The sequence below is a fragment of the Bipolaris zeicola genome (genome assembly GCF_000523435.1).
Source record: "Bipolaris zeicola 26-R-13 unplaced genomic scaffold scaffold_115, whole genome shotgun sequence".
NCBI classification, from domain to species: domain Eukaryota; kingdom Fungi; phylum Ascomycota; class Dothideomycetes; order Pleosporales; family Pleosporaceae; genus Bipolaris; species Bipolaris zeicola.
In genome coordinates, this window is record NW_006912164.1 from 21,212 (window position 1) to 34,346 (window position 13,135).

Below are 13,135 nucleotides of genomic sequence, written 5' to 3' on the forward strand. Positions count from 1 at the left end.
TTCCGCTTTGTCGCAAACGACAGGGAAAAGCAATACCAGCTGTGCTTGTCTCGGTGTGTGCTCCTTTGTTCAGCGGGCGGCCTTTATTTTTCGCGTCTCGGTTGGGTACTAACAGTGGCCGTGTGCAAACTGGGCAGAGCATATTGAGTGGCGCCTCGCCGGCCGGCTCAGAGTACGAGCCACTGGGCAACAGGACACGATGCTGATCGGCTAGTCGACGACTCATTGTAGCCTGCCAGTGTGAAGAGAAAAGATGGACAACGGCCCTTGAGGATTATCAACACGGTGGCGCGGCCAGGTGGGACTAGGACGGACCCTTGCATAGCGTGTATTGCCTGCCCACCCCTGCAAAGGAATATGCCTACGAACCTAGTCTTGATCCGCCAGAACATCCGCGACCCTCTACGACGCCACTTACACGAACAAGGTGGGCTGACGCTTTCTCTTGCTGTGCCCGTGTACCCTATGTCCCCAAGACGGAAGGCGTCATGGCGTTCCCTGGAAATCCGCTTGTGGCGTCAAACCACACGTCAGCTTCACTGAACGTGCGGCACCTGCGGTTAACCCACTTTGGCTTCCGCAATAGGGCGTATCAGCGACCCGAGCGCATCCTGAGCTTGACTCTGGCTGCCACCAGCTGATAGCTTGTTCCTTGTCATGTTCGCTCCACAAACTTCCAATACAGCACGCGAGCGGTTTGTGGCGGAGCCAATATAGCATGTCTAAACGGTCAGACAAGTCCAGCTGCTTGAGCCCTCAGGGTTTGTATCAAAGCTCCATGGCCACGCCGAATGCATAACGCTTGTGGCTTGTCGCTGATTTGCACCTCAATCCTCGTCCACTAAAACGTTGCGCCTGCATCCGTACACACTGCGAGTAGCCACGAAACGCCTCCTGGTAGTAGAATGACGAAGGCTTCAAAACTATGTCGTGTGGAGACGCGAGTGGTGAATCTCCCTATCTCTCTCTCACACACACACACAAATTTCCAAGCAAGTTCGGTACGTAGGAGGTCGTAGTCATAGACTAGCTGATCCGACCACCTATACCATTACTTTGTCTTTGGCTCTTCTTCGGCGGCTTCAATCTGTTCTCGGATTGTGGGGAGGTTTTCGGAGCCCCAGGCTTCCAGAAGCTCCCGTGTTGATGGTGCACGCGGTACACATGGTCGTCTTCAGATGACATGCGTTTCCGTCTCGAAACACACAGGTTCCCTCGTTTCAGGTTGTCGGATCGCTCTGGTCACTGTTGCTCGGTGCGTTCGCTTGCGCCTTCTACGGGATACACTATCGTCCGACCTGAACTCCCTACACGCTTCTGGGTCTACCCATTGGTCTTGTATTAAATGACGATATGTGACTCGTGGAATTGTTGCCGGCACCATGCCCACCATTATGCAAGTGCAAAGCTAGTATACTCTATCTTGCGGGGCACGATCCACCACACTGTACGTGTGGACTGACTTTGCATCCTTTCCACAAGTACATGATTCGCTCGGCCCTATTGTTTCTGGGCGCCTGCATTCGCATCGGTAGCCTTCAAAACTAAACGTTTAGGAGGCCTGCATGTGTCTAGCTGGTGTCATGAATCCTCAGATCCCACACTTTATTGGCGGTTGATCTTGATAGGGCTTGAGATACATACAGCCGTACCTAAACTCGCAGACTTTGCTTCTTTTTTCTCTCCACCCTTGTCTATCGCTCATGCCCGTCAGCAGGGCTTTTGGTCTCAGAGCATGATGGTGACCTGGCGGCCCGAAACATGCAGTGTGGACATTGTCGTGAGAAACAAACCTAGCACGTGCTGTCACAGCTGGCGTCAACGAGAGAGGGTGTACGATACCGAAAGATCTACGGGTTATCGCGACAGCACCATGCAAGCAGCGTATGTGAAGCGGACGCCCTTGGAACAAATCACCGTGTTGGCTTCAATATGCAGCTAACTACCGTTACCGTATGTACGGGAGGATACGCGAGAGCCAGGTGACCCACCTTGTCAGTGGGATCGGCGGGAACCAGGCAAAAGGCCGAAGATTTGCTGGTTGCGAGCAAGGTTGCGTTAACGAAATGGCGCTCCGGCCCGAACGAGTAGTGGTAGGTATGAGTCGCTACCCGTCAAGGGATGAAGCGCAGCACATCCCGCGTCCCTGTCGCTGTGGCTTATGCACCATGTTACGACAAGAAGTGGGATACTGGTGCCCCGTTGTCACGTGACAAAGCCTCCGTGGGATCGACCGGTGTCTAAGGATCCTGGCTCGAAATATAAAGACGAAAATACACCTTCGGGTCCCCTACTTCGGTCATACATTTTCACATCCTAGTCTGCGTACCGCTGGCTGTCGCAATACACCGAGTTTCGAAACAGAGTTGCCAAAGATGTCAATGCCCCCTCTTCCTCAGAGCGCCGACAAAAGTGCAATCTGCGCTCGATTAGGCCTTAGTGATCGTATTCACAAACTGCTCTTGGTACGAATACAGATCAGGCCCGAAAGAAAACTGCTGATACATCTGTCCGCGCAGAAAGAAGCCGAAATCGCTCGAGACGCACTAAGCAGTAACCCGTACAATTTGACAGACCAGTCCAAGACAGACCCGTCCGTATGCGAGCCCTACAGGTGGGACGAAATATCCGAGACCGCAAAGCATTCGTGTGTGTTGATGGTGGTTCGCGATGCCTGCCCTGAGACTCGTCCATATTATTACATGGGCTGTTACAGAACCGCAGTCAACGAAGAGAACTGGGTCGCTAGATGGTACCTTTGGCACAGCTTCCGCTACAGGTGGGTCAATTATGGCCATGATATAGAACCGTAGCAGTGCTCACTGTCTTTGTAGGGACAACAGACCAAGAGACAGAAATGCGAACAACAACTCTTCTTCAAGCCGAGGAGGTGAGTACTATAGCACAACAACGAGGCCTCAAACGCCCCGCCGCTCGTCTGTCCTTACTGACAGAAAGCAGGAACACACTTGTACTATGACCCAGCGCGCGATCACTTCCGGCGATGAAACCGATTACTGACCCCGACTTCGAAGAAAGCCAACATCATTCTTTCTTGGCCTAATCAGAAAGGTCTGCGGCACCGCAGTTTTCTCTGTAGATATCGAAGATGCCTCGCTATCGCTCCCAGTGCCAGAAGATGCCAGCATTGTCATTCAAGGTCCTTCCGTATATTCGCTTTATTTGCATTAGCGACGGTCTTTGGTTGTTATTCCCTAGCTTTCCTATTAATTTCTAGCGCGTTTTCCTCTGTTTAGGTACTGGATTCAAGTCGACCAGGCCTCATGCTGTACGTTTCTCTGTAGTTTTCGATTGTGTCTTGAGGGGACAATATCACTTAATGCTTTCTACGCAACTCCGAATCAGAAGTTCTATTTCAAACGGTGATTTCTGTGCTTCTGCGCGTGTCTCTGGCTCTTCTGATTGCTGTTATAGCGATAACGAGATAGGTGGTGGAGATAAAGTTCTCGAGAAGATGGACGAGCTGCGGGTTAAGTGGGGCGAAAACACGGGCTAGGTTGCTTAGTGCCGAAGTTGTCCCAACTAGACATGGCATGATAATCTGCTTAGGAAGGCACGATGAACAGTTACTCCATCACCCTCAATATGTAATATGCGGTACTTGAGCCAGCTGAATAGCTTAGAAGCTCCTGTTTCAGAACTGCGCATGTCTTACCCAAGATATTTCTAACATACAGCGTGAGGTCACTCAAGGAATTTCTCATTTGTGAACCGTGGTATGCATAGAACAGCTACTTTATGTGATAGATGAAGATGATTATTCACCAGTTATTGAATGAAGTTGATCAAACACGCAGACAGAATGTTTTTCCTACTCTGTAAAAAAAAGGTGCTGAACCGCTAACTTGGACTCCAAGATCCCTGTGCCATAACGCCATTCGCTATGCAAAACGATATGTGGTATTTTATCTACAAAACGACTACATCCGGTAAATTGGTTCAAGCGGCAACGTTTGACGAGCTACGCGCTACTTGTTCTCGAAGTGCCGTCTGGTATTGACGACGCGCAGCATCTATCGCTCGAAGCAGAGGATCTGCGATTTGATTGACAGCCTTCGCCCCTCCTCTGATAGCCTCAGGATCGAACTTACGCTTCTTGCGTTCTCTTTGGTTGGAGAACTCGTTTTCTTTTCGCGCATGCTCAATCCTAGCCGCGCGCTCTGCTTCTGCCATATCAGCAACAGCCTTGATACGATCGAGAGATTTGTCAAGTGTCTCAATGAGCCTTGCAATCTCGTTTGCACGGTCGGGGTCTCCCGAGTAGAACACAGCCCAGAAATAATGTAGGAATTCGACAGTGGTGTTATGGGTCATGGTCAGATTGTCAAGGACAGCTTCAGAGACATGAAGCTCCTTTGCCCGCTCAGCAGTAGGGATAGACTTGGATGAGGAATAATCATCATTGTGTAGATGTCGCTTCTTGAGAGCCGATAAAATTTGTGAAGAGGCTGCTTTTCGTGACGATCTACTGCCAACCTTTGTCTTCTTCTTGGGGACAGATTCCTCCTCGTCACTACTACTTTCATCATTGATTTCGATGAGGGAATGTAAATCAACTTTAGAAGCCTGGCCAGTGTTGCCGTCAAACTTGCGGAGATCTTGGTGCAGAGTGGATAGTGCCTGTGCGGGAGTGCGCTTTGTGTATGTCGCAGCACTGGTCGAGGTATGTACACTTTGTCCAGCCGAAAAGAACCGGCTTTGATCATGTACCTTGAGTACTACTCGATTGTCGTCATCTGCAAGCTGGAGATCACGCAGCTGCAGCTCCTTGTATGTTTCTTCATCGACTCCGGCTGGCCCGTGCCGATTTGCATCGGAAGGGGGCACCTCCTTCATCATCTTCTCGCTCATGCGATTCAGGACGCGAAGAATGGGTGCCTTTTCGTAATGGGCTGGATTCATGGTGAAGTCGGGTCGGTTGCCTTGTTTTTGGCTGTGATTGTTTTCGTTGGCCTCAATATTGATAAAAGTTGGGATAGAGGCAGCAAGCAGGTCCAGAGAGCTATCTGCTGTTTCGTCGTAACTCAAGTACTTGTCCAGCTTTGGATCAAGCACATCCTTGTCTTGGATGCGTTCGCCCTTGAGCTTTTTCATCAGTCGACTGTGAAAGAACCTTTCCCAAAAGTCGCCCTCTGTGAGTGGGGGAACATTTTCATTGTATGCTTTTTGGACTATCGGGTGCTGCCTAAAGAGGAGCTCGATTTGCTCTTTGGTCAAGTTCAGCATCAGAGTACCGTTGACTGATTTTGACTTTATGACCGACAAGACATTGTAGGTTCCTGTGGCCTGAGATCTCTCTGTGGCATGCGATCTCAACATGTGCACCCGGGTTGACCAGAACTGCATTGAGAATTGCAAGACCGAGACAGAATCGGGCTTCTCGAGAAGGGCCCGATCAAAGCGTTGGCGAAGGGCCGGACTGGAATTGAGCAACGACATTTGTAGGGCCGTGTCGGCAAGCAGCTTTGCATCGTCGTAGGTGTCTTGGTCGCTTTTGGCCGGTGCTGCGACGGTCTGGGCCATAGCCATAGCGGCCGATGGGCCGCCATCGCCTTCACCTGCCTTGGCCGCTACCGGTGCAGGTGAAGGCGCAGCCTGTTGCTTTGAGTTTTCGATCCATTTGCGCAGGACGCCGGTTATGGTTTGCTGATCGTCGCGAGCGGCGGCGGAGGTAAATGTAAGGGTGTGGTTACCGGCTTGGGGCGATGGCTCTTTGACAACGATCTTGATGGAGGCCTTTGCGGCGGTTGCAGGAGTTTGCTGCAGATCTGAGCGCAAGTCAGCTGCCTGGATGTTTTCTGGGGCGAAGCATGGGCGTTGGTGGACATACTTGCGATGTCAGCTATGGCTATTGAGAGGGGAGGAAGCGCGCCACTGGCCGACCTCCAAGCCACCGTCTTGCCATCGGCAGAGACGGAGACAGTTCCGTCCTGCTTCTTGTACTGTGCGGCAGCGTCAGCCATGGGCGGGTTGGAGGGGATGCACGGCGTGGGTAAGTCTGACGCGGTAGAAGAATGCTAGACTAGTTTGGGATTCCCCAGATTGACGCGGTGCACGTGATCACGCATCACCCGCCCTTGCGCCGTGGATTGCTTTTGCTTCGCTTGGGACGCGTTTTGTAGTAGTCTATCTGGTACTCGTCTAGTGTAGTCCAGTATGTACACAATAGTAGCAGTCACTGAGCCAGGTCACGAGACACAGCCACTTAGCCTTTTCTCTTTATCAACATATGCAACCCAAGTACTCACTGACTTGTCCCGGCCGGCATGTACATACATACTTTACTTAGAGTAGCATTACGAAGAGCATGACACGGCATAGTGTAAGCCAAGCCCGTTGACGCACATTGTGGCGCAACGGATACATATCCGTTACACCCTCAGCACCGGCACCGCCTGCGCTCTCCGCTTACATAATAACACACCGGTCGTCATTGGCGGGCGCTGCATTGTGGGTGTGGTTCACAGGTGCATTCCATGCCTCTGTGCTACCGTGGCCAGCACAACTGGCAGCAGGCAAGAGGCAGCGCAAAGATAGACGCCACAAAGCCATGGCAGCAGTCGGGCGCGGACAAGAGGCTCCAGACATTGGCTGGACGATTCGTGTTTGAGGCATTTGACGAGCAAGGCCTGTTCCGAACCGTCCTGGATCGCACAGGGCGCTAGTGTGGAACACGGGGCCCTACGCATGTGCCATGATCAGGCTTGCTCACTTTTGGACGGCACACTGCCATCGCAGAAGCTCTCTTCTGTACACCACTGTCTGCTTGGATGACACGCATCCCTTCCTCCGCCCTGACATCCTAATTCACAATGTTGCGCAACACCCTGCGCCAGTGCTCTCGCAAGCTCCCGGGGAGCGCCCCAGCCAGAGCATCTTTCACCACCTTCACAAAGCCCTCGAGAACGGCCATTTCGACATGTCGCCGTCCTCTTGCGCTTACCCAGCGCCGTCCCTATGCCGTTTCGGCTGAGGAGACCAGCAAGGGCGTTGTGCGTGCCCATCTACCCCCCAGATACAAACTCTTCGACCCCAGCTAACGATGACGGCATAGGACCCCAACGACTCGTTCCTCCAGGGCAACACGGCAAACTACATCGATGCCATGTACATGCAGTGGAAACACGACCCCGAGAGTGTTCACTACTCATGGCAGGTCTATTTCCACAACATGGAGTCCGGCGACATGCCCGTGTCGCAAGCCTTCCAGCCGCCGCCCACCATCATGAGCTCGCCCCAAGGCGCTACGGCCAGACCGGGCATGGGCATGGCCAATGTCGAAGGAACAGATATTATGAACCATCTCAAAGTCCAATTGCTTGTCCGCGCATACCAGGCTCGTGGTCACCACAAGGCCAAGATTGACCCGCTTGGCATTCGCTCAGAGGCCGAGTCTTTTGGCTACAACAAGCCCCGCGAGCTCGAGCTTTCCCACTACAACTTTACCGACAAAGATTTGGAGCAGGAGATTGAGCTTGGCCCGGGTATCCTTCCCCGCTTCAGGACAGAGTCTCGCAAGAAGATGAAGCTTAAGGAGATCATCGACGCCTGCGAGCGCCTGTACTGCGGCTCCTACGGAATAGAATACATTCACATCCCGGACAGGGAGCAGTGCGATTGGCTCCGTGAGCGCATTGAGGTTCCCACGCCGTTCAAGTATTCCGTCGATGAGAAGCGCCGCATCCTGGACCGCCTCATCTGGGGCACAAACTTCGAGGCTTTCCTTGCTACCAAATACCCCAATGACAAGCGATTCGGTCTTGAAGGTGGAGAGAGTTTGATTCCCGGAATGAAGGCTTTGATCGACCGAAGCGTCGATTATGGCGTCAAGGATATCATCATTGGCATGCCTCATCGTGGACGTCTCAACGTGCTCTCCAACGTCGTCAGGAAACCCAATGAGTCTATTTTCAGTGAATTTGCCGGTACTGCCGAGGCCAACGAAGAGGGCTCTGGTGATGTCAAGTACCACTTGGGTATGAACTTTGAGCGTCCCACTCCGTCTGGAAAGCGCGTGCAACTGTCCCTTGTCGCCAACCCGTCCCATCTTGAGGCTGAGGACCCCGTTGTGCTTGGAAAGACCCGCGCCATCTTACACTACAACAACGACGAAAAGGAAGCTGTCAGCGCCATGGGTGTTCTTCTGCACGGTGATGCCGCTTTTGCTGCACAGGGTGTCGTCTACGAAACCATGGGCTTCCACCAGCTGCCCAGCTACCACACTGGCGGAACCATTCACATTGTTGTAAACAACCAGATTGGTTTCACCACTGATCCTAGGTTTTCGCGCTCTACTCCTTACTGCTCTGATATCGCCAAGGCCATTGATGCGCCCGTCTTCCACGTCAACGGTGATGATGTTGAGGCTGTCAACTTTGTCTGCCAGCTCGCCGCTGACTTCCGCGCCGAGTTTAAGAAGGACGTCGTCATCGACATGGTTTGCTACAGGAAGCAGGGTCACAACGAAACGGATCAGCCTTTCTTCACTCAGCCCCTCATGTACAAGAAGATCTCACAACAGCCCCAAACGCTGGACATCTACACCAAGAAGCTCCTCGAGGAGAAGACTTTCACCAAGGAGGACATTGATGAGCACAAGGCTTGGGTCTGGGGTATGCTAGACGAGAGCTTTAACCGCAGCAAGGACTATGTTCCCAACTCCCGGGAGTGGCTCACCTCTGCATGGAACGGCTTCAAGACACCGAAGGAGCTTGCTACCGAGGTGTTGCCTCATCTGCCGACTGCCATTGAAGAGTCGCAGCTGAAGCACATCGCCAAGGTGATCGGAGAGGCGCCAGAGGACTTTAACGTACACAAGAACTTGAAGCGTATTTTGGCTGGTCGCACCAAGACGGTCATGGATGGCCAAAACATTGACATGGCTACTGCTGAAGCGTTGGCATTCGGAAGTCTGTGCATGGAGGGCCACCACGTCCGTGTTTCTGGACAGGACGTGGAGCGTGGAACCTTCTCTCAGCGTCACGCTGTACTCCACGACCAGGAGACGGAGAAGACATACACACCCCTGCAAAACCTCAGCCAGGACCAGGCAACATTTACCATTTCCAACTCGTCTCTCAGCGAGTACGGAGTGTAAGTAATGATAATTTCTGTTTTGATATATCACATTGACTAACCCATTCCAGGCTCGGTTTTGAATACGGATACTCACTGTCGTCGCCCAACGCGCTTGTCATGTGGGAGGCCCAGTTCGGTGACTTTGCCAACACTGCTCAGGTCATCATCGATCAGTTCATTGCATCAGGTGAAGTCAAGTGGCTTCAGCGTTCCGGTCTCGTCATGAGCTTGCCACACGGTTACGATGGTCAAGGTCCTGAGCACTCTTCGGGACGTATCGAGCGTTACCTGCAGCTGTGCAATGAGGACCCGCGCATCTTCCCATCGCCAGAAAAGCTTGATCGCCAGCACCAGGACTGTAACATGCAGATTGCTTACACCACAAAGCCATCTAACTTGTTCCATCTTCTCCGTCGCCAGATGAACCGCCAGTTCCGCAAGCCGCTCGTCCTTTTCTTCTCCAAGTCACTCCTCCGTCACCCAATTGCGCGCTCGAGCATTGATGAGTTCACCGGAGACTCGCACTTCCAGTGGATCATCGAGGACCCAGCGCACGCCAGCGGAGAGATTGAATCACACGAGGGCATCAACCGCGTCATTCTCTGCACCGGTCAGGTTTACGCGGCGCTTGTCAAGGAGCGTGAGGCTCGTGGAGAGAAGGATGTGGCGATTACCCGCATCGAGCAGCTCAACCCATTCCCATGGCAGCAGCTCAAGGACAACCTCGACTCATACCCCAATGCACAGAACATCATCTGGTGCCAAGAGGAGCCGCTCAACGCAGGAGCTTGGAGCTTCACACAGCCCAGGATTGAGACTCTGCTCAACCAGACGGAGCACCACAACAGGAGACACGTCATGTACGCTGGACGTAACCCTAGCGCATCTGTAGCGACTGGACTCAAGGTATCGCACAAGAACGAGGAGAAGGCGCTGCTGGATATGGCCTTCACGGTCAAGCAGGATAAGCTGAAGAGCGAGTAAGGGAGTGGGTTGGACTTGTAATAGAGGTCAGGATCATGATTGGTTGCATTGCTGGATTCCCCCCTTGGTGCAATAGATAGAGTGAGGGTTGGGGATGTGGGCTTTGCAGGATTGTTCCGTTGAGCATTTTCATCACTGCGGATGTAGGTTTACTGCGTGTAGAGTATCAAAAGCTGGATCTTACCTTGTTACTATGTTGTTATCTGCCGTGGGCTGACATGGGCTGTGCTCTGTTTTTGGTAATTCTTTGCTGAGATCACGTGGCTGCGCGGATAAACAAAGGGCAGCGGGTAAGGCAGGGTGGTCGTGTGCCGTCACGTCCGCGGGTCGGAACAGGTCGGAAAGACGTCAGTGGGCGGTGGGGGAGGAGCCAGCCCGCCCCGCTCACCCCTCGCTGCAGCCCCTCCACTTTTTTGCGTCTCCGCACATGCATCTTCGCCTCCAACTACGCGCTCCCGCAACAAAGCGCGTCCATATCCTCTCCTCGGCAATACCCAGACACCCTCACCCATTCCTCGTCGGCTCTACTTGTCGCGACCGTCGGTCTTCCTTCGGATCGCCCGTGGCTGACACATGCGGCTGGAACATCGTGAAGTGTCCTGTGACGCCCGATCAGTTGCCGAGGGATGGCTATAGCTTGCTGGCTCGCTCCATTCCGGCCAACGCATCTGCCAAACAAATGCCACAGAAGTGTGGTCCGCCTGTCCGACTCTACCCACCCTGACTTCATAACAAACCTCAGCTCCGCTTTTTGCTTCAATTGAACCGCATAGATTTTCACCATCGTCTCCCAAGCTTCTCCATCTCCCACATCCATCTTTCCCATCTTTCCTTCTCCGCTCATACACCTTCTCCATTGCGCCTCGTCCACACCCCCGTTGCAGCAATCCTCTGTCGTGAACTGTATTATATTGTCGCACACATACATATACGCTCACAATGGCTTCCACCACAAACGGCGACAGCAATCCAGTTGCTCAGGAGAAGATCAACACCAACATCATCACCCTCACTCGATTCCTGACCGAAGAGCAAACAAAAGTCAAGGAGGCGACGGGAGATTTCACGTGCGTTAATTTTTCCGGATCGTCCTGACACGGAAAAACTAACTGTTTTGCTACAGACTGCTATGTCACGCGCTCCAGTTTGCCTTCAAGAGCATTGCTTACTACATTCGGAGAGCGTCATTAATCAATGTAGGCAAATTCCCTCAAAGATTATCCGTACCCACAAACTGACTTGAGCAGCTCACTGGCCTCCAAGGCACATCCAACACAACCGGTGATGACCAGAAGAAGCTCGACGTGATTGGCGATGAGCTCTTCATCAGCGCAATGCGCTCGTCAGGTCGCGTGCGCCTCCTCATTTCCGAGGAGCAAGAAGAAGCCATCATCTTTGACGAATACCCCAATGCGCGTTACGCCGTAGCCTGCGATCCCATCGACGGTTCCTCTAACCTCGACGCCGGTGTCTCCGTCGGCACCATCTTCGCCGTGTACAAGCTCCCAGAAGGCGCAAAGGGCACAAAAGAGGAGCTCCTCCTCCCCGGCACCGAGATGGTCGCCTCAGGCTTCACCATGTACGGCGCCTCTGCCCAATTGGTCATCACCATGAAGGGCGGCAACGTCAACGGCTTCACCCTCGACAACGCCTTTGGCGAGTTCATCCTCACACACCCTAACATGAAGTGCCCCAAGACACGATCAATATACTCGGTCAACGAGGGAAACAGCATGTACTGGGAACAGCCCGTCAAGGAGTGGTGCGAGAGCTTGAAGAACCCTCCCGAGGGCGGAAAGCCATACAGTGCGCGCTACATTGGTTCCATGGTGGCAGATGCGTACCGAACACTGCTGTACGGAGGCATCTTTGCCTACCCTGCCGATAAGAAGACTCCCAAGGGCAAGCTTCGTATTCTGTACGAGTGCGCTCCTATGGCTATGGTTTTTGAAAATGGTACGTTAGCTCTTTCTTTTCCCTCATTCAAGATTGGTTCTTTGAATGACGCTAACAAACTATGCAGCTGGCGGTTTGGCAGTAAATAGCAGCATGAAGCGCATGCTCGAGGTTGTGCCCGAGCACATTCACGACCGATCCGGTATCTTCCTGGGTTCAGAAGGTGAGGTACAAAAAGTCATTGATGCGCACAAGAAGTATCAGAAGTAATGGCCTTGCGATGTTTTACGCGGTTGGGACGAGTGCAAAAAAAGCTAATCGACGTATCTTTGCAATATATCCTAGCAGTAGTTTTATGTAAGGTTGTATAATGACGTGAGACTGAATGATATCCACCTACTTTTCAAGGGAACCTGGGCAGTGGACGTGATGAATTCACCTCGCAACGTCCTTATCAAAACAACTCCATCATCGTCACCATCATCAAGACATGACTGAGCATTTGCAACTTCTATTCGGGGTATAAAACTATATTCCCTAACATAGCCGCCATTCTCGCTTCGAGCTATCCAGTCTTTTTACCAGATGGCCTCGAATACCTGCTAACACTATGCACCACCCCACATCCACACTATCATCTACCCTTTCATTCCATCATCCATAATCCCCTTTCCCATTCCCAGTCCGAATTCGAGACGCCGAAATTCCGTTACGCTGAAAGCCAGCCCCGTCAACCATTGATGGGAGAGCCTGGCTTCTGAGGTATCAAACTGTTTGCGCGAACAAAGTCCCACCGCACACCCACTCATCCTGTGTCGTCAGGGACGGGGTGCCGTCTATCATACATAGGAAAAACAAATCAGTGAAAAAAGGAAACGTTGGGAAGAAAAGAGGGGCCACCCGACTCGTAAGACAGAGTTTGGGCGACCCTAGTCATGACGTCCGACGTTCCAATCAAGGAGTCAGTCGCCAAAAGAAAGTATTGTTGTCGACTCGCCGCAGGGCCACGACTCATCGAAAATGTAAAAGGAGGGGACATCGAATCATAAGAAACTTTTGGGGTACAATCGGTCATGAAAGCCGTCCCGTGTCATGAGAAAACCGTTACTCGTGCGCCATTCGCCATTCAAGGAAATCATCCGACCATCATAACTTG

At 52.5% G+C, this 13,135-nt stretch overlaps 4 protein-coding genes across 4 annotated transcripts; 3 read left to right on the forward strand and 1 right to left on the reverse strand.

Moving 5' to 3' along the window:
* Positions 1–2,375: 2,375 nt before the first annotated feature.
* COCCADRAFT_100527 (uncharacterized protein) lies at positions 2,376–2,813 on the forward strand (the record flags this gene model as incomplete). Its single annotated transcript, XM_007715763.1, has 2 exons — positions 2,376–2,465; positions 2,520–2,813. 2 exons carry the CDS (start codon positions 2,376–2,378, stop codon positions 2,811–2,813), a joined length of 384 nt encoding a protein of 127 aa, XP_007713953.1.
* Positions 2,814–3,960: 1,147 nt separating this feature from the next.
* Positions 3,961–5,984, reverse strand: COCCADRAFT_38206 (uncharacterized protein; the record flags this gene model as incomplete). The annotated part of the gene is made up of 2 exons (XM_007715764.1): positions 3,961–5,789; positions 5,852–5,984. 2 exons carry the CDS (start codon positions 5,982–5,984, stop codon positions 3,961–3,963), a joined length of 1,962 nt encoding a protein of 653 aa, XP_007713954.1.
* An 849-nt stretch (positions 5,985–6,833) lies between these two features.
* COCCADRAFT_6416 (uncharacterized protein) lies at positions 6,834–10,083 on the forward strand (the record flags this gene model as incomplete). Its single annotated transcript, XM_007715747.1, has 3 exons — positions 6,834–7,013; positions 7,076–9,114; positions 9,168–10,083. The coding sequence occupies 3 exons, from the start codon at positions 6,834–6,836 to the stop codon at positions 10,081–10,083; spliced, it is 3,135 nt and encodes a 1,044-aa protein (XP_007713937.1).
* Positions 10,084–11,022: 939 nt separating this feature from the next.
* On the forward strand, positions 11,023–12,249 carry COCCADRAFT_27595 (uncharacterized protein; the record flags this gene model as incomplete). The annotated part of the gene is made up of 4 exons (XM_007715754.1): positions 11,023–11,150; positions 11,207–11,279; positions 11,331–12,039; positions 12,107–12,249. 4 exons carry the CDS (start codon positions 11,023–11,025, stop codon positions 12,247–12,249), a joined length of 1,053 nt encoding a protein of 350 aa, XP_007713944.1.
* Between the last annotated feature and the right edge of the window lie 886 nt (positions 12,250–13,135).